This window comes from Mustelus asterias, unplaced genomic scaffold, assembly GCF_964213995.1.
Source record: "Mustelus asterias unplaced genomic scaffold, sMusAst1.hap1.1 HAP1_SCAFFOLD_1841, whole genome shotgun sequence".
Lineage (NCBI taxonomy): Eukaryota > Metazoa > Chordata > Chondrichthyes > Carcharhiniformes > Triakidae > Mustelus > Mustelus asterias.
Window position 1 is genome coordinate 734 of NW_027591786.1, and position 19,267 is coordinate 20,000.

Sequence of the window (19,267 nt, forward strand, 5' to 3'; positions counted from 1 at the left end):
CTCGTTGCAAATGGAGGAAGTTCGGAGGGAGGGGGGAGGGAGGGGGGGAGGGTGGAGGCCCGAGAGAAAAGGCATCTCTTCACGTCCTCAGCGAGAGTCTCGGGGATGTTCTCCCAGGTGCGGTACTGAGGTGGGATGGGTTGGGGGGGGCGCTGCTCTGCCAGAGGTGCCACCTTCCAGAGATGCCAAGCAAGTCTCCCCCCCCCCCCTTGACCCCTGTAAACCCCCCGCCCCCCCCCCCTCCCCGGGGTCCCCTCCGCCCTCTCACGTTGGGGTATGTTCTCCTCAGTCTCAGTCTCCCCAGGGCCAATATTTAACACCTTTCGATCGGCAGCCCTGTAAAGGGATCACCCGGCCATTCACACACACGGTTCGTGGGATCTTGCTATGCCCCCCCCCTCCCCCACGGCCCCTCCCCACGTTCCCCTCCCTGACCTCACAACAATGACGACAGTTGGCACAATGCTGGCAGTGAAGCATTCTGGGAAGTTCCCGGTTTCGGGCGAAGTTAACAGAAGCATCTTTTCCTTCTCTCCCGATAGTTACCATGGGTACGGCACCGGCCATCGCTAACCCGACTGTTACCATGGCTCTGTACACCGTGATGTACCCAGTCTTCAGCGAGGTGGGATATCCTCCGTCTCCGGAAGCTTCTCCGAGGATAAACAGTGGGCGCGGGAGAACTGCCCGAGATGGTTCGGCGTTCTTCTCATCCCGTGCCCCGTGGAAAATCCCAAGCACGCCCAAGGATTGGCCGGGGGCGGTTGGCATGTGATGGGGGAGATCCACGGGACTCGCTTCCATGGGGAATGGGGGGGAATGTGGGACTCGCTGTCACGGGGAGTGGGGAGAATGTGGGACTCGCTCCCACAGGGGAGTGGGGGGAATGTGGGACTCGCTGTCACGGGGAGTGGGGGAGAATGTGGGACTCGCTGTCACGGGGAGTGGGGAGAATGTGGGACTCGCTGTCACGGGGAGTGGGAGAATGTGGGACTTGCTCCCACGGGGAGTGGGGAGAATGTGGGACTCACTCCCATGGGGGAAGTGGGGAGAATGTGGGACTTGCTCCCACGGGGAGTGGGGAGAATGTGGGACTCGCTGTCACGGGGAGTGGGGAGAATGTGGGACTCACTCCCACGGGGAGTGGGGGAGAATGTGGGACTCGCTCCCACGGGGAGTGGGGAGAATGTGGGACTCGCTCCCACGGGGAGTGGGGGAGAATGTGGGACTCACTCCCACGGGGAGTGGGGAGAATGTGGGACTCGCTGTCACGGGGAGTGGGGAGAATGTGGGACTCACTCCCACGGGGAGTGGGGAGAATGTGGGACTCGCTCCCACGGGGAGTGGGGGTGAATGTGGGACTCGCTCCCACGGGGAGTGGGGAGAATGTGGGACTCGCTCCCACGGGGAGTGGGGAGAATGTGGGACTCGCTCCCACGGGGAGTGGGGGAGAATGTGGGACTCGCTCCCACGGGGAGTGGGGGAGAATGTGGGACTCGCTCCCACGGGGAGTGGGGGAGAATGTGGGACTCGCTCCCACGGGGAGTGGGGAGAATGTGGGACTCGCTGTCACGGTGAGTGGGGGAGAATGTGGGACTCGCTCCCATGGGGAGTGGGGGAGAATGTGGGACTCACTCCCACGGGGAGTGGGGAGAATGTGGGACTCACTGTCACGGGGAGTGGGGAGAATGTGGGACTCACTCCCACGGGGAGTGGGGAGAATGTGGGACGCGCTCCCACGGGGAGTGGGGAGAATGTGGGACTCGCTCCCACGGGGAGTGGGGAGAATGTGGGACTCGCTCCCACGGGGAGTGGGGGAGAATGTGGGACTCGCTCCCACGGGGAGTGGGGGAGAATGTGGGACTCGCTCCCACGGGGAGTGGGGAGCAAGTCCCCCCCGACCCCCTGTCCCTACCCCCCGCCTCCCCCACCCCCCCCCCCCCCCCCCCACACTGTCCCCCACTGCCGAGAGCAGCTCAGTGGGAATTTGATGCGATGGTCTCCCTGGTCCTCACGATGTTGTCTTCACTGTTTCAGCTGGAGGAGGTCCATTCTGCGGCCGCTCAGAATCTGAAGGCCATCTTCACTGAGGTAAGGAACAGATCCCTCCTCCCCCCATCGTCCTCTCCTGCTGTAACTCCAGCTCTGTGACGGGGAGAGGGTGCGGAGGAACTCCACCCTCTGGGGAGACAGTCAGAGGCCGAGGCTGATTCATCCTCTCGTCCCAGTTTGAAAGGAAATGGAACGGACAATCTAACAATCCCCAAGAGCGCCTTTCACCCACACCCCCCCACCCACCCACACCACCCCCCCCCCCCCCCGCCCCGACCCCCGCCCCCCGCAACATTCCCCCGCCCTGTCCAACCTTCCCTGGGAAACCCCAGCAGTCCATGGGAAATGTGGGGGCCATCGAATCCTAGAATCCCGACAGTGCAGAAGGAGGCCATTCAGCCCATCGAATCTGCACTGACAACAATCCCACCCAGGCCCTATCCCCGTAACCCCATGCATTTACCCTCACTCGTCCCCCTGACACTAAGGGGCAATTTAGCACGGCCAATCCACCCTAACCTGCACATCCTTCGGACTGTGGGAGGAAACCGGAGAACCTGGAGGAAACCCACGCAGACACATGGGAGACTCCGCACAGTGACCCAAGCCGGGAATCGAACCCGGGTCCCTGGCGCTGTGAGGCAGCAGTGCTAACCACTGTGTTGCCGTGCCAACCTTCAGCTAACTTCTCCTAACTTGAAAAAAAGAATAAAAAAACCTTACCGCCCCCTTTCCCGAGCCCTATTCTCCCTCCATCACTACCCCAGGCCTATCGCTGTCTCTACTCTGAGGCCTCTGACAAAATCCCCAGGCCTCTCTCTCTCCCTCACTCCCAGGCCTCTCTCTCCCTCACTCCCAGGCCTCTCTCTCCCTCACTCCCTCCCAGGCCTCTCTCCCTCTCCCTCACTTCCAGGCCTCACTCCCAGGCCTCTCTCTCCCTCACTCCCAGGCCTCTCTCTCCCTCACTCCCAGGCCTCTCTCTCCCTCACTCCCAGGCCTCACTCCCAGGCCTCTCTCTCCCTCACTCCCAGGCCTCTCTCTCCCTCACTCCCAGGCCTCACTCCCAGGCCTCTCTCTCCCTCACTCCCAGGCCTCTCTCTCCCTCACTCCCAGGCCTCTCTCTCCCTCACCTCCAGGCCTCTATCACTCACTCCCAGGCCTCACTCCGAGGCCTCTCTCACTCACTCCCAGGCCTCACTCCCAGGCCTCTCTCCCTCATTCCCAGCCTCTCCCCTCACTCCCAGGCCTCTCTCTCCCTCACTCCCAGGCCTCTCTCTCCCTCATTCCCAGGCCTCTCTCTCCCTCACTCCCAGGCCTCTCTCTCCCTCACTCCCAGGCCTCTCTCTCCCTCACTCCCAGGCCTCTCTCTCCCTCACTCCCAGGCCTCTCTCTCCCTCACTCCCAGGCCTCTCTCTCCCTCACTCCCAGGCCTCTCTCTCCCTCACTCCCAGGCCTCTCTCTCCCTCACTCCCAGGCCTCTCTCTCCCTCACTCCCAGCCTCTCTCTCCCTCACTTTCAGGTCTCTCTCATTCACTCCCAGGCCTCACTCAGTGGCCTCTCTCCCTCACTCCCTGGCCTCTCCCCTCACTCCCAGGCCTCTCTCCCTCACTCCCAGGCCTCTCTCTCCCTCACTCCCAGGCCTCTCTCTCCCTCACTCCCAGGCCTCTCCCTCCCTCACTCCCAGGCCTCTCCCTCCCTCACTCCCAGGCCTCTCTCACTCACCCCCAGGCCTCACTCCCAGGCCTCTCTCCCAGGCCGCTCTCCCTCACTCCCAGGCCCCTCTCTCCCTCACTCCCAGGCCTCTCTCTCCCTCACTCCCAGGCCTCTCTCTCCCTCACTCCCAGGCCTCTCTCTCCCTCACTCCCAGGCCTCTCTCTCCCTCACTCCCAGGCCTCTCTCTCCCTCACTCCCAGGCCTCTCTCTCCCTCACTCCCAGGCCTCTCTCTCCCTCACTCCCAGGCCTCTCTCTCCCTCACTCCCAGGCCTCTCTCTCCCTCACTCCCAGGCCTCTCTCTCCCTCACTCCCAGGCCTCTCTCTCCCTCACTCCCAGGCCTCTCTCTCCCTCACTCCCAGGCCTCTCTCTCCCTCACTCCCAGGCCTCTCTCTCCCTCACTCCCAGGCCTCTCTCTCCCTCACTCCCAGGCCTCTCTCTCCCTCACTCCCAGGCCTCTCTCTCCCTCACTCCCAGGCCTCTCTCTCCCTCACTCCCAGGCCTCTCTCTCCCTCACTCCCAAGCCTCACTCTCACTCACTCCCAGGCCTCTCTCTCCCTCACTCCCAGGCCTCTCTCCCTCACTCCCAGGCCTCTCTCTCCCTCACTCCCAGGCCTCTCTCTCCCTCACTCCCAGGCCTCTCTCTCCCTCACTCCCAGGCCTCTCTCTCCCTCACTCCCAGGCCTCTCTCTCCCTCACTCCCAGGCCTCTCTCTCCCTACTCCCAGGCCTCTCTCTCCCTCACTCCCAGGCCTCTATCTCCCTCACTCCCAGGCCTCTCTCTCTCCCTCACTCCCAGGCCTCTCTCTCCCTCACTCCCAGGCCACTGTCCCTCACTCACTCCCAGACCTTGCCTGTTCGTTAAGGTAAGGGTTTGTGTGTTCAGACAGCAAGCAGGCCGAGAATGCTAATGCCTGTTTTCTGTTTCAAAGGCCGAGATGAAGACCCCAGGCCTATGTCAGGAACTCCTCCTGAAACTCCTGGAACAGGAAAGTGTGGACCTGGACGTGAGCTACACTGAGGCCTTGCTGCGTATGTCTGGGCAGGATGCCCAAGGTAGGGTGTGTGTTTATATTCACTGGGCACCCGATCTCAACTCATTATCAAACTCAGAATAGGGGCGCAAGGCAGGGAACAGCAAAGGCCATTGAGCCCATCAACTCTGAACCTTCTCCTGTTGAACACAATCTGCTCTCCCCAACATCACGCCATGAGACTCCACTCCACGGGGGTGGCACGGTGGCACAGTGGTTAGCACGGCTGCCTCACAGCGCCAAGGACCCGGGTTCGATTCCGGCCTCGATTCACTGTGTGGAGTTTGCACATTCCCGCCGTGTTTGTGTGGCTTTCCTCCGGGTGCTCCGGTTTCCTCCCACACTCCAAAGACGTACAGGTTAGGTGGATTGGCCATGCTAAATTGCCCCTTAGTGTCCAAACATGCGCAGCTTAGGGGGATTGGCCATGCTAAATTGTCCCTTAGTGTCCAAAGATGTGTAGGTTAGGTGGATTGGCCATGCTAAATTGCCACTTAGTGTCCAAAGATGTGTAGGTTAGGTGGATTGGCCATGCTAAATTGCCACTTAGTGTCCAAAGGTGTGTAGGTTAGGTGGATTGGCCGTGCTAAATTGCCCCTTAGTGTCCAAAGGTGTGTAGGTTAGGTGGATTGGCCATACTAAGTTGCTCCTTAGAGTCAGGGGATTAGCAGGGTAAATATGTGGGGTTATGGGGATAGGATGGGATTGCGGCGGGTGCAGAGCTGATGGGCCGAATGGCCTCCTTCTGCACCGTATGACTCTATGATGAGGAGACATCCCGAATAACAGCAGGAGTGGACCATTCGGCCCATCGAGCCTCTGCCGCCATTCTGTCCCATCATGGCCGATCTTGGGCTTCGACACCATTTTCCTGCCCATTTCTTAAATCCTCGAGAGACCAAATACCTGTCTCTCCCACAGCCTGAAATATGTCCGATGATGGAGCACCCACAATCCTCTGGGGGAGAGAGAATTCTAAAGCTTCACAAGCCTCCGAGTGAAGAGATTTCTCCTCACCTCAGATCAAAATGGCCGCCCTCTTCTTCTGAGACTGCGCACGCACTACGCCACGCGGCCTGCACAATTTTCTTACTCATCATATCACGGGATGTGGGCGTCGCTGGCGAGGCCCAGCGATCATTGCCCGTCCCTAATTGCCCCTTGAGCAGGTGGTGGGTGAGCCGCCATCTTGAACCCGCTGCTGTCCCGTGTGGTGTAGGTACACCCACAGTGCTGTTAGGGAGGGATTTTGACCCAGCGACAGTGAAGGAACGGCCGATATATTTCCAAGTCAGGATGGTGAGTGGCTCGGAGGGGAACCTCCAGGTGGGGGGTGTTCCCATGTATCTGCTGCCCCTTGTCCCAGATGGTAGCGGTGGTGGGTTTGGAAGGTGCTGCCTAAGGAGCCTTGGTGAGTCGCTGCGGTGCATCTTGTAGATGGTACACAGGCTGCCACTGTGCGTGGGTGGTGGAGGGAGTGAGTGTTTGTGGATGGGGGGCCAATCAAGCGGGGCTGCTTTGTCCTGGATGGTGTCGAGCTTCTTGAGTGTTGTTGGAGCCGCACCATCCAGGCAAGTGGGGAGTATATATATAGAATCCTTACAGTGCAGAAAGAGGCCATTCAGCCCATTGAGCTTGCACCAATAACAGGCCCTATCCCCGTAACGCCATGTATTTACCCTGCTAATCCCCCTGACAGCAAGGGGCAATTTAGCATGGCCAATCCACCTAACCTGCACATCTTTGGACACTAAGGAGCAATTTAGCATGGCCCATCCCTGTAACCTACACATCTTTAGTCACTAAGGGGCAATTTAGCATGGCCAATCCACCTAACCTGCACATCTTTGGACACTAAGGGGCAATTTAGCATGGCCAATCCACCTAACCCGCACATATCTGCATATGAAGGGGCAATTTAGCATGGCCAATCCAGCTACCCTGCACATCTTTGGACACTAAGGGGCAATTTACCATGGCCAATCCAGCTAATCTGCACATCACTGGACACTAAGGGGCAATTTAGCATGGCCAATCCACCTAACCCGCACATCTTTGGACACTAAGGGGCAATTTAGCATGGCCAATCCACCTAACCCGCACATCTTTGGACACTAAGGGGCAATTTAGTATGGCCAATCCACCTAACCTACACATCTTTAGACACTAAGGGGAAATTTAGCATGGCCAATCCACCTAACCTACACATCTTTGGACACTAAGGGGCAATTTAGCATGGCCAATCCACCTAACCTACACGTCTTTAGACACTAAGGGGCAACTTAGCATGGCCAATCCACCATCCGGCACATCTTTGGACACTAAGGGGCAATTTAGCATGGCCAATCCACCTAATCTGCACATCTCTGGACACTAAAAGGCAATTTAGCATGGCCAATCCATCTAACCTACACATCTTTGGACACTAATGGGCAATTTAGCACGGCCAATCCACCTAACCTGTACATCTTTGGACACTAAAAGACAATTTAACATGACCAATCCACTTAACCAGCACAACCATCAGACTGTGGGAGGAAACCAGAGGAAACCCACGCAGACACGGGGAGAACATACAAACTCCACACAGACAGTGACCCGAGGCCGGGAAACGAACCTGGGTCCCTGGCGCTGTGAGGCAGCCGTGCTAACCACCGTGCCACCCATCACAGTCCTGCCTTGTGTCCTTGTAGATGGCGGACAGGCTTTGGGGGAGTCAGGAGGTGAGTTACTGGCCGCTGGATTCCCAGCCTCTGATCTGCTGTGGGAGCCGCGGTATTTATACGGTCAATGCTGGACCCTGCCAGAGAAACATGCACCTCTGTGTTGAATCCGCTGTTAACTGGGCAAACACTGTCCGCGGCTTGGGGTGTTTTCGTAACCATGGCAACTCTTTCTTATCTATAGGACCATTGGACCAGGGTGAAGAACGTGAGGAATTATCCGAATTACGAAAGAAGGGTCGGGCGCTGAGAAACATTCTCAGTTCCATCGCTGATGACATTAACGAAAAGAAACGGTTTATGCTGACGATCAGGTCAGTCAGGGTCATGTGACCCTCATTGGCGCGTCACTTGGGAAGGCGAGGGCCTAGTGATGTTATCGCTAGACTATTAATCCAGAAACTCAGCTAATGTTCTGGGGGATCCGGGTTCGAATCCCGGGTGGAATTTGGATTCAATAAAAAAATATTTGGAATTAAGAATCTACTGATGACCCATTGTCGGAAAAACCCATCTGGTTCCTTTGGGGAAGGAAATCTGCCGTCCTTACCTGGTCTGGCCTACATGTGACTCCAGAGCCCACAGCCAATGTGGTTGACTCTCAACTGCCCTCCAAGGGCAACGAGGGATGGGCAATAAATGCTGGCCCAGCCAGCGACGCCCGTGTCCCACGAGTGAATAAAACAACCTACTTCCCTCGTGAGTGTGTGTGAGTCAGGCATTGAGTGAACCCCCCTCGGGGCTCTGAATCCTTGGGGGGGAAAGTGATTCTACTCATCGGAATGTCACTAAATAAGGACAGTAAGAAGTCTCACAACACCAGGTTAAAGTCCAACGGGTTTATTTGGAATCACGAGCTTTCGGAGCGCTGCTCCTTCATCAGATGAGGGTTAGGGTGAGGTTAATAAGTAAGGATGTGGGATTATGCTGTGCTTTGAGTCCGTGCCTCCGAGAGACCGTAAGATATAGGAGCAGAATGAGGCCATTCGGCCCATCGAGTCTGCTCCGCCATCCGACCATTTCTGATAAGTTTATCAACCCCTTTCTCCCGCCTTTTCCCCGTAACCTTTGACCTCCTTACCAATCAAGACCCTATCTATCTCTGTCTCGAAGACACCCAGTGGGTGGGATTTTCCAGCTGCGTTCACCCCAAGGCTGGAAAATTCCAACCGAGGTCAACGGGCCTTTCCGTGTCCCACCCACTGTGACTCCCGCGGCGCGTAGGAAGGAAAGTTACGCCCATTGACCCGGCCTCCACAGCCTTCTGTGGCAATGAATTCCACAGATTCACCACCCCCTGACTGAAGAAATTCCTCCTCATCTTGGATCTAAAGGGTCGTCCCTTTATTCTGAGGCTGTGCCCTCGGATTCTAGTCTCTCCCACCAATGGAAACATCTTCTCCACGTCCACTCTATCCAGGCCTCGCAGTATCCTGTAAGTTTCAATAAGATCCCCCCCCTCATCCTTCTAAACTCCATCGAGTACAGACCCAGAGTCCTCAAACACTCCTCATAAGTCAAGCCTTGTCTGGGATCTTTCTTGTGAACCTCCTCTGGACCCTTTCCAAGGCCGGCACATCCTTCCTTAGACACGGGGCCCAAAACTGCTCACAATATTCCAAATGGGAGTCTGACCAGAGCCTTATACAGCCTCAGGAGCACATCCCTGTTTCTGTGTCTTGCCCCGAAGTCCCTCCTTCGAACTGAGACCCTTGTTGGGTCACTACGTCGAGACGGATGAGGATGTGGGGTGGGGGGAAGAGGGTGAAGAATTCCCCTCGGTGTCCCGGGGCCAATTTTTATCCCTCGGTCAGTCCAAACAGTCCGGTCCTGATGGCGTTCTCTTGATTGTGGGATCTTGCTGCGCGGGCGATGGCCGCTGCGCTTCCCGCACTGGAGACCCTGCCCCACAAAGTGCCGACTTGGCCGTGAGGCTGGAGTGTCGGGTGGAGCCGGGCGCTACACAAATGGAGTTTCTCAACTGCGAATTAAACTTTCGTGACCAAAAAGAGAAAACGCTGAAAAATCTCGGCGGGTCTGGGCAGCACCTGGAAGGAGAGAAAAGAGCTGACGTTTCGAGTCCGGGTGACCCTTTGTCAAAGCTAAAAGGCGGAGAAAGTGGGGGATATTTATACCGCAGGGCTGGGGAATGGAAGTTGAGTCAGAGCCACAGAAACTCATTCCGGGTTAAGCAACGTTTCATTTGCACCTTGTTCAATTTGGTGCGTTGCATTCGCTGCTCCCAATGTGGTCTCTCCTCTATATCGGAGAGACCAAACATAGACTGGGGGACGGCTTTGCAGAGCGCCTTCGGCCTGCGCGCAATCAGGACCCTGGCCTTCCGGTTGCTGCCATTTTAACACACGGTCCTGCTCCCACAATGTCTATCCTTGGCCTGCAGCAATGTTCCAGTGAAGCTCAACGCAAACTGGAGGAACAGCACCTCATCCTCCGGCACTCTACAGCCTTCCGGTCTCAACATCGAATTCAACAACTTCAGATGATTCGCTCTGCCCCACCTCCACCCCTTTGTGTTCATTTAATTTAATTAGTTACTGTTCTCGAACTTTTATTCCTTTTTTCTCCTTCATTCTTCTTCCCCCCCCCCCGCCACCCCCACTCTTTCCCCCTACTTTATCCCTCTCTCCTCACCTAGAGTCATCGATTCAGAGAGGTTTACAGCATGAAAACAGGCCCTTCGGCCCAACTTGTCCATGCCGCCCTTATTATTTTAAAACCCCTAATCTGGTCCCAATTGCCCGCGTTTGGCCCATATCCCTCTATACCCATCGTACCCATGTAACTATCTAAATGCTTTTTAAAAGACAAAATCGTACCTGCCTCTACTACTGCCTCTGGCAGCTCGTTCCAGATACTCACCACCCTCTGTGTGAAAAAAATTGCCCCTCTGGACCCTTTTGTATCTCTCCCCTCTCACCTTAAACCTATGCCCTCTAGTTTTAGACTCCCCTACCTTTGGGAAAAGATGTTGACTATCTAGCTGATCTGTGCCCCTCATTATTTTATAGACCTCTATAAGATCACCCCTCAGCCTCCTACGCTCCAGAGAAAAAAGTCCCAGTCTATCCAGCCTCTCCTTATAACTCAAACCATCAAATCCCGGTAGCATCCTAGTAAATCTTTCCTGCACTCTGTCTAGTTTAACAATATCCTTTCTGTAATATAGGGTGACCTTTTCTGCCTCTTTGCTTTCCCCTTTTTCAGAATGGAAAAACTAGAACCAGAGGGCACAACCTCAGGCTAAAGGGATAATCCTTTAAAACAGAGATGAGGAGGAATTTCTTCAGCCAGAGAGCGGTGAATCTGTGGAACTCTTTGCCGCAGAAGGCTGTGGAGGCCGGGTCATTGAGTGTCTTTAAGTCGGAGATAGATAGGTTCTTGATTAATAAGGGGATCAGGGGTTATGGGGAAAAGGCAGGAGAATGGGGATGAGAAAAATATCAGCCATGATTGAATGGCGGGGCAGACTCGATGGGCCGAGTGGCCTCATTCTGCTCCTATGCCTTATGGTCTTATGGTTGCCTCTCTCCCACCCATTCTCCCCCCTCCCCCCACATCTTAATCTGTCACCCTCTGATTTCAGCTTCTCTGCCGTTTGGCCATTTACACCCTTTATTCTCTCTATGGGCTGCCATTAGCAGCCTTTCCCCCGGTTTCCGTGGCTATGACTCATCTTTCATTCCCACATCCTGCAGTATAAATATCTCCCACTTTCTCTGCCTTTTAGCTTTGACAAAGGGTCACCTGGACTCGAAACATCATCTCTTTTCTCTCCTTCCAGATGCTGTCAGACCTGCTGAGATTTTCCAGCATTTTAGAACATAGGAAAAATACAGCACAAACAGGCCCTTCGGCCCACAAGTTGCGCCGGTCATGTCCCTACCTACCTAGGCTTATATATAGGCTTACCTATAACCCTCAATCCTATTAAGTCCCATGTACTCATCCAGAAGTCTCTTAAAAGACCCTATTGAGTTCGCCTCCACCACCACTGACGGCAGCCGATTCCACTCACCCACCACCCTCTGAGTGAAAAACTTACCCCTGACATCTCCTCTGTACCTACTCCCCAGCACCTTAAACCTGTGTCCTCTCGTAGCAGTCATTTAAGCCCTGGGAAAAAGCCTCCGAGAATCCACCCGATCTCGACCTCTCAACATCTTGTACACCTCTGTCAGGTCACCTCTCATCCTTCGTCTCTGCAAGGAGAAAAGACCGAGCTCCTTCAACCTAAGGCATGCCAACCAATCCAGGCAACATCCTTGTAAATCTTCTCTGCACCCTTTCAATCATTTCCACATCCCTCCTGTAATGAGGCGACCAGAACTGAGCACAGTACTCCAAGTGGGGTCTGACGAGGGTCTGATAAAGCTGCATCATTATTCCCGGACTCCAAAACTCAATCCCTCGATTGATGAAGGCCAGCACACCATACGCCTTCTTAACCACCTCCTCTACCTGCGAGGCCGATTTAAGAGTCCTATGGACCCGGACCCCAAGGTCCTTCTGATCCTCGACACTGCTAAGAGTCTTACCCTTGATATTATACTCCTTCATCCCATTTGACCTGCCAAAATGGACCACGACACATTTATCCGGGTTGAAGTCCATCTGCCACTTCTCCGGCCAGTCTTGCATCCTATCTATGTCATGCTGCAGCTTCTGACATCCCTCCGAACTATCCACAACACCACCAACCTTCGTTGGTTTCGGATTCCAGCATCCGCAGTAATTTGCTTTTAAGCTTTAGTTAGGCCGCAATTTGGAGTATTGCGTGCGGTTCTGGTCACCACAAAACCAGAAGGAAGCTTTGGAGAGAGTGTAAAGAAGGTTCACCAGGATGGTGCCTGGTCTCGAGGGTGTTGGCTATGAGGAGGGGTTGGATAAACTGGGATTGTTTTCACTGGAAAGACGGAGGCCGAGGGGAGACCTGATAGAGGGTCTACAGAATGAACAGAGGCACAGACAGGGTGGATAGTCAGAGGCTTTTTCCCCAGGGTGGAGGTGGGGTGGCACAGTGGTTAACACTGCTGCCTCACAGCACCAGGGACCCGGGTTCAATTCCAGCCTCGGGTCACTGTCTGTGTGGAGACTGCATGATCTCCCCGTGTCTGCGTGGGTTTCCTCCGGGTGCACCGGTTTCCACCCTCAGTCCAATGATGTGCGGGTTAGGTGGATTGGCCATGCTAAATTGTCCCTTAGTGTCCAAAGATGTGTAGGTTAAGTGGATTGGCCGTGCTAAATTGTCCCTTAGTGTCCAAAGATGTGTACGTTAGGTGGATTGGCCATGCTAAATTGTCCCTTAGTGTCCAAAGATGTGTAGGTTAGGTAGATTGGCCATGCTAAATTGCTCCTTAGTGTCCAAAGATGTGCGGGTTAGGTGGATTGGCCATGCTAAATTGCCCCTTAGTGTCCAAAGATGTGTAGGTTAGGTGGATTGGCCATGCTAAATTGCCCCTTAGTTTCCAAAGATGTGCAGGTTAGGTGGATTGGCCATGCTAAATTGCCCCTCAGTGTCCAAAGATGTGTAGGTTAGGTAGATTGGCCATGCTAAATTGCCCCTTAGTGTCCAAAGATGTGTAGGTTAGGTGTATTGGCCATGCTAAATTGCTCCTTAGTGTCCAAAGATGTGCGGGTTAGGTGGATTGGCCATGCGAAATTGCCCCTTAGTGTCCAAAGATGTGCAGGTTAGGTGGATTGGCCATGCTAAATTGCCCCTTAGTGTCTAAAGATGTGTAGGTTAGGTGGATTGGCCATGCTAAATTGCCCCTTAGTGTCCAAAGATGTGCAGGTTAGGTGGATTGGCCATGCTAAATTGCCCCTTAGTATCCAAAGATGTGCAGGTTAGGTGGATTGGCCATGCTAAATTGCCCCTTAGTGTCCAAAGATGTGCAGGTTAGGTGGATTGGCCATGCTAAATTGTCCCTTAGTGTCCAAAGATGTGCAGGTTAGGTGGATTGGCCATGCTAAATTGCCCCTTAGTGTCCAAAGATGTGCAGGTTAGGTGGATTGGCCATGCTAAATTGTCCCTTAGTGTCCAAAGATGTGCGGGTTCGGTGGATTGGCCGTGCTAAATTAACCCTTTGTGCCGGGGGGATTAGCAGAGTAAATATGTTATGGGGATTGGGCCTGGGCGGGATTGTGGTCGGCGCAGACCCGATGGGTCGAATGGCCTCCTTCCGCCGTGTAGGAATCCTGCGATTCTATTCTGCGCCGAGGGGGCACGGGTTCAAGGTAAGAGGGGGGTAAGTTTAAGGGAGGTGTGCGGGGGAGGTTTTACACGCAGCGAGTGGTGGGTGCCTGGAACGCGCTGCCGGAGGAGGTGGTGGGAGCAGGAACATTGCGGCATTTAAGTGGCACCTGAATGGGTCCAGGAATAGGGAGGGAATGGAGGGATACGGACCAGGGGGAGGAGGGCAGGAGGCTCTGTTTTTAGTTTAGTTAGGGCATCATGATCAGCACAGGCTTGGAGGGCCGAAGGGCCTGTTCCTGTGCTGTACTGTTCTTTGTTCTAAATATTTGAACATTCTCTTCCTCAGAGTGTCCGCTGTCGCGATAAAGGACCTGTTGACAACAGTTTCAGATATGATAAAGGAATTCCCCCCATCGATGCACCAGGTACTCTATCTATTCCAGAGAGTGATCCATCATCTCTGTTCCATATCTCTGTATCGGACACAAGGGTGAGAATTTAAACCCAGATTCCCAGCCATTCCGCCATGGAAGGGTGGGATTTTCTCCTTCAGTTCCGCCATCACTGGCCGTGCCTTCAGCTGCCAGGATCCGACGTCCCTCCCATCAATCTCTCCGCCCGCCTCTCCTCCTTTAAGATGCTCCTTAAAGCCACCTCTTTGACTGAGCCCCCCAGTGACCTGCCCTGAATATCTCCTTCTGTGGCTCACTTTGAAATTTTATTCGCCAAGTGTTACCTATCCACTGGCTTGTCTTACACCTGAGATGTCGGAATTACCCCAGAGCAATGACTGCAATGACAGCAGTTCCAAATCTACAACTGGCGCATTCATCATACTCGAAAACATCTCAGAACTTATAGGGTTTTACACACACACGTGTATACACACACACACACACACTCACACACATACACACTCACACACACACACACACACACACACACACACACACACACACACACACACTCACACACATACACACACACACAAACCCCCTCCACACGCACATGTACACACGCATACTCACACACACACACTCACACACATGCACACACTCACGCTCACACACACACACACTCACACACACGCACACACACTCACACACACACAGACTCACACACACACATGCACACACACACACGCACACACACTCACGCACACACACACTCACACACACACACTCACACACACGCTCACACGCTCTCACACACACACACACTCACACATACACACACATACACACACACACACACACACTCATACACACACACTCACACACACAGTCTCACCTCAGAGAATTAGGTCTTTTTGAAATCTTAGTTTTTTCAGCTCTCTGCCTCTACCCACGGGTTTAAGGAAGCCAGCACAGGGAATATGGGTCAGTTATCAGAGTAACATGATCAAACACAGATCAATCAAACCATTGGACATTACAATATTCTTACCCTACCAGTGTCAGGGGGATTAGTAGGGTAATAATCACCCCTGTTAATTTTTCTAGGTTAAAGGCACTGCATAAATATATAGAAATAAATTATTGTTGTTAAGGCTCGGCAGTCTCTTTTCTCTAGAACAAAGAAGGCTGAGGAGTGATTTAACAGAGATTGTTAAAATGATGAAAGGTTTTGATTGAGTGGATACAGAAGGAATGTAACCTCCTGTGTGGGGAGAAAGAGGTGTCACGGTGAGATTGTCCCCAGAACTCCAATCAGCAATTCAGGAGAAACTTCTTAACCCAGAGAGTGGGTGGCACAGCGGGTTAGCACTGCTGCCTCACAGCGCCAGGGACCCAGGTTCGATTCCCGGCTTGGGTCACTGTCTGTGCGGAATCTGCACGTTCTCCCCGTGTCTGCGTGGGTTTCCTCCGGGTGCTCCGGTTTCCTCCCACAGTCCGGAAGACGTGCTGGTTAGGGTGCATTGGCCGTGCTAAATTCTCCCTCAGTGTTACCCGAACAGGTGCCAGAGTGTGGTGACGAGGGGGATTTTCGCAGTAACTTCATTGCAGTGTTAATGTAACCCTACTTGTGACACTAATAAATAAACTTTAAACTTAAACTTAAATTGCCCTTTAGTGTCCAAAAATGTGCCGGTTAGGTGGATTGGCCATGTTAAATGTGTGGAGTTACGGGGATAGGCCAGGGGAACATGCTCTTTCGGAGAGTAGGGAGAAAGTGGGACTCACTCCCACGGGGAGTGGGGAGAATGTGGGACTCGCTCCCACGGGGAGTGGGGAGAATGTGGGACACGCTCCCACAGGGAGTGGGGAGAATGTGGGACTCGCTCCCACGGGGAGTGGGGAGAATGTGGGACTCACTCCCACGGGGAGTGGGGAGAATGTGGGACACGCTCCCACGGGGAGTGGGGAGAATGTGGGACTCGCTCCCACGGGGAGTGGGGAGAATGTGGGACTCGCTCCCACAGGGAGTGGGGAGAATGTGGGACTCGCTCCCACGGGGAGTGGGGGAGAATGTGGGACTCGCTCCCACGGGGAGTGGGGAGAATGTGGGACTCGCTCCCACGGGGAGTGGGGAGAATGTGTGACTCGGTCCCACGGGGAGTGGGGAGAATGTGGGACTCACTCCCACGGGGAGTGGGGAGAATGTGGGACTCGCTCCTGGGGGGAGTGGGGAAAATGTGGGACTCGCTCCCAGGAGGAGTGGGGAAAATGTGGGATTTGCTCCGAAGGGGAGTGGGGGAGAATGTGGGACTCGCTCCCAGGAGGAGTTGGGAAAATGTGGGATTTGCTCCGAAGGGGAGTGGGGGAGAATGTGGGACTCGCTCCCAGGAGGAGTGGGGAGAATGTGGGACTCGCTCCCAGGAGGAGTGGGGAGAATGTGGGACTCACTCCCATGTGGAGTTGGGGAGAATGTGAGACTCACTCCCACGGGGAATGGGGGAGAATGTGGCACTCGCTCCCACGGGGAGTGGGGAGAATGTGGGACTTGCTCCCACGGGGAGTGGGGAGAATGTGGCATTCGCTCACAGGGGGGGTGGGGGACAATGTGGCACTCGCTCCCACGGGGAGTGGGGAGAATGTGGGACTTGCTCCCACAGGGAGTGGGGAGAATGTGGGATTCGCTCACAGGGGAGTGGGGGAGAATGTGGAACGCTAGTATGGACTAGTTGGGCCGAATGCCCTGTTTTTGTACAGTGTATCCGATTTCATTCTGTTACCAGTAAATTCCAGAGCAAGGTATTGTGGTCAAATGTATTACAAATCATGTACTACGATCTCCCCCTCTCTGCCCAATACTCCGACTGATGGTTTGGGATCTGATTCCCGTTTTAGGACCTCATCCACAGACGGAGAGAATTTTTAATTGCCTCCAAAAGTTTCAGCGACACTTTGAAGAAGTATTTCAGGGATCACAGGTGAGATTTAAACCTCTTATTTATTTGCTAACTTTCACATTCGCTGCAGGGGTGGCATGGTGGCACAGTGGGTTAGCGCTGCTGCCTCACAGCGCCAGGGACCCGGGTTCGATTCCCAGCTTGGGTCACTGTCTGTGTGGAGTCTGCACGTTCTCCCCGTGTCTGCATGGGTTTCCTCCGGGTGCTCCGGTTTCCTCCCACAATCTGAAAGACATGCTGGTTAGGATGCATTGGCCGTGCTAAATTCTCCCTCAGTGTTACCCGAACAGGCGCCAGAGTGTGGCGACTGGGGGATTTTCACAGTAACTTCATTGCACTGTTAATGTAAACCGACCTGTGACTAATAAATAAACTTTAAATCAAGTGCTGATCTCAGCAAACATTCATTCCTCAAGGGGGCAGTGGGGAGAAAAGAGAGAAGGAGAAATAGATAGATGGGGGAAACAAGAGAGAGAAAAAGGAGAGAGGGAATGATAAAGAGGGAGAGAAAGAGTACTGACCCTCTGACAGTGCGGCGCTCCCTCAGCACTGACCCTCTGACAATACGGCGCTCCCTCAGCACTGACCCTCTGACAGTGTGGCGCTCCCTCAGCACTGACCCTCTGACAATACGGCGCTCCCTCAGCACTGACCCTCTGACAGTGTGGCGCTCCCTCAGCACTGACCCTCTGACAGTGCGGCGCTCCCTCAGCACTGACCCTCTGACAGTGCGGCACTCCCTCAGCACTGACCCTCTGACAATACGGCGCTCCCTCAGCACTGACCCTCTGACAGTGCGGCACTCCCTCAGCACTGACCCTCTGACAGTGCGGCACTCCCTCAGCACTGACCCTCTGACAGTGCGGCACTCCCTCAGCACTGACCCTCTGACAGTGCGGCACTCCCTCAGCACTGACCCTCTGACAGTGCGGCACTCCCTCAGTACTGACCCTCTGACGGTGCGGCACTCCCTCAGTACTGACCCTCTGACGGTGCGGCACTCCCTCAGCACTGACCCTCTGACAGTGCGGCACTCCCTCAGCACTGACCCTCTGGCAGTGCGGCACTCCCTCAGTACTGACCCTCTGACAGTGCGGCACTCCCTCAGCACTGACCCTCTGACAGTGCGGCAGTTCCTCAGCACTGACCCTCTGACAGTGCGGCACTCCCTCAGCACTGACCCTCTGACAGTGCGGCACTCCCTCATCACTGACCCTCTGACAGTGCAGCACTCCCTCAGCACTGACCAACTGACAGTGCGGCACTTCCTTAGCACTGACCCTCTGACAGTGCGGCACTCCCTCAGCACTGACCCTCTGACAGTGCGGCGCTCCCTCAGCACTGACCCTCTGACAGTGCGGTACTCCCTCAGTCAGGGAGGGAGAGGGAGAGAGAAAGAAAGAGGGGGAGAGAGGGAGTGAGGGGGAAAAATGTGAGTGAGGGAGAGAGGTGAAAGTGAGGAAGAGAAGAGGGAAAGGGAGATGGGGAAAGTGATGCTAAAAGAGAGGGAGAAAGAGAGAAATAGAGGGAGTGAGAGGGAGAGGGAATGAGAGATAGAGTGAGAGAAAAAAGGAGAGGGAGAGAGAGAGGGGGAGAGAGAGAAAGAGAGAAGAGAAAGAGGGAGAGAGAAGGGAAAAAGAGGGAGGGAAAAATGGAGAAAGATGAAGCGGGAGAGAAAGAAAGAGGGAGTGAGAGGCAGAGAAAGGGGGAGAGAGAGAAAAGAGGGAGAGAGCGAGGGAAAGAGAAGAAGGGAAGATGAGGGAATGAAGGGGGAAGAGACAGAAAAGAGAGAAGGAGAAACAGATTGATGGAGGGAACGAGAGGGAGAAAAATGAGAGAGAGAGAGGGAAAGAGAAAGAGGGCGAGAAAGAGAGAGAGAGCTGAGTCACGATGTCACCCAGTAATTCAGAGAAAATAAGTACAAATCCCATCCGGGTCCCTTTGCAAATTTTGCATTTAGAAATTTGGAAATAAGAGACTGTGGGGCCCTCAGAGTCTGAGAAAAGGGCGAGTTGGTTCAGGACTGTCCCTCAGGGAGGGGGACGGTGGTGGGGGGGCGGGGGAACAACCTCCAGTTCACATCCAGGACAGACCCAGGAGCGGGGGCAGCACCAACTTGGGTTGCCAACTCTTGTGGCGTGTATCCTCGGGGGGGGGGGGGGGGGGGATTCACAGAGTGTA

At 54.6% G+C, this 19,267-nt stretch overlaps 1 protein-coding gene across 2 annotated transcripts in view; it reads left to right on the plus strand.

Annotated features, from left to right (window-relative positions):
• Window positions 1-545: 545 nt before the first annotated feature.
• Window positions 546-19,267, plus strand: part of LOC144488753 (programmed cell death protein 10-like) — a 65,387-nt gene continuing 46,665 nt past the window's right edge. For both annotated transcript variants that reach the window (XM_078206854.1, XM_078206853.1), the window contains exons 1-6: window positions 546-625; window positions 2,038-2,091; window positions 4,696-4,819; window positions 7,705-7,834; window positions 14,081-14,159; window positions 17,025-17,107. In XM_078206854.1, the coding sequence (XP_078062980.1) occupies window positions 548-625; window positions 2,038-2,091; window positions 4,696-4,819; window positions 7,705-7,834; window positions 14,081-14,159; window positions 17,025-17,107 (548 nt within the window). In that variant the 5' untranslated portion in view covers window positions 546-547. The remainder of the gene's footprint in view (window positions 626-2,037; window positions 2,092-4,695; window positions 4,820-7,704; window positions 7,835-14,080; window positions 14,160-17,024; window positions 17,108-19,267) is intronic.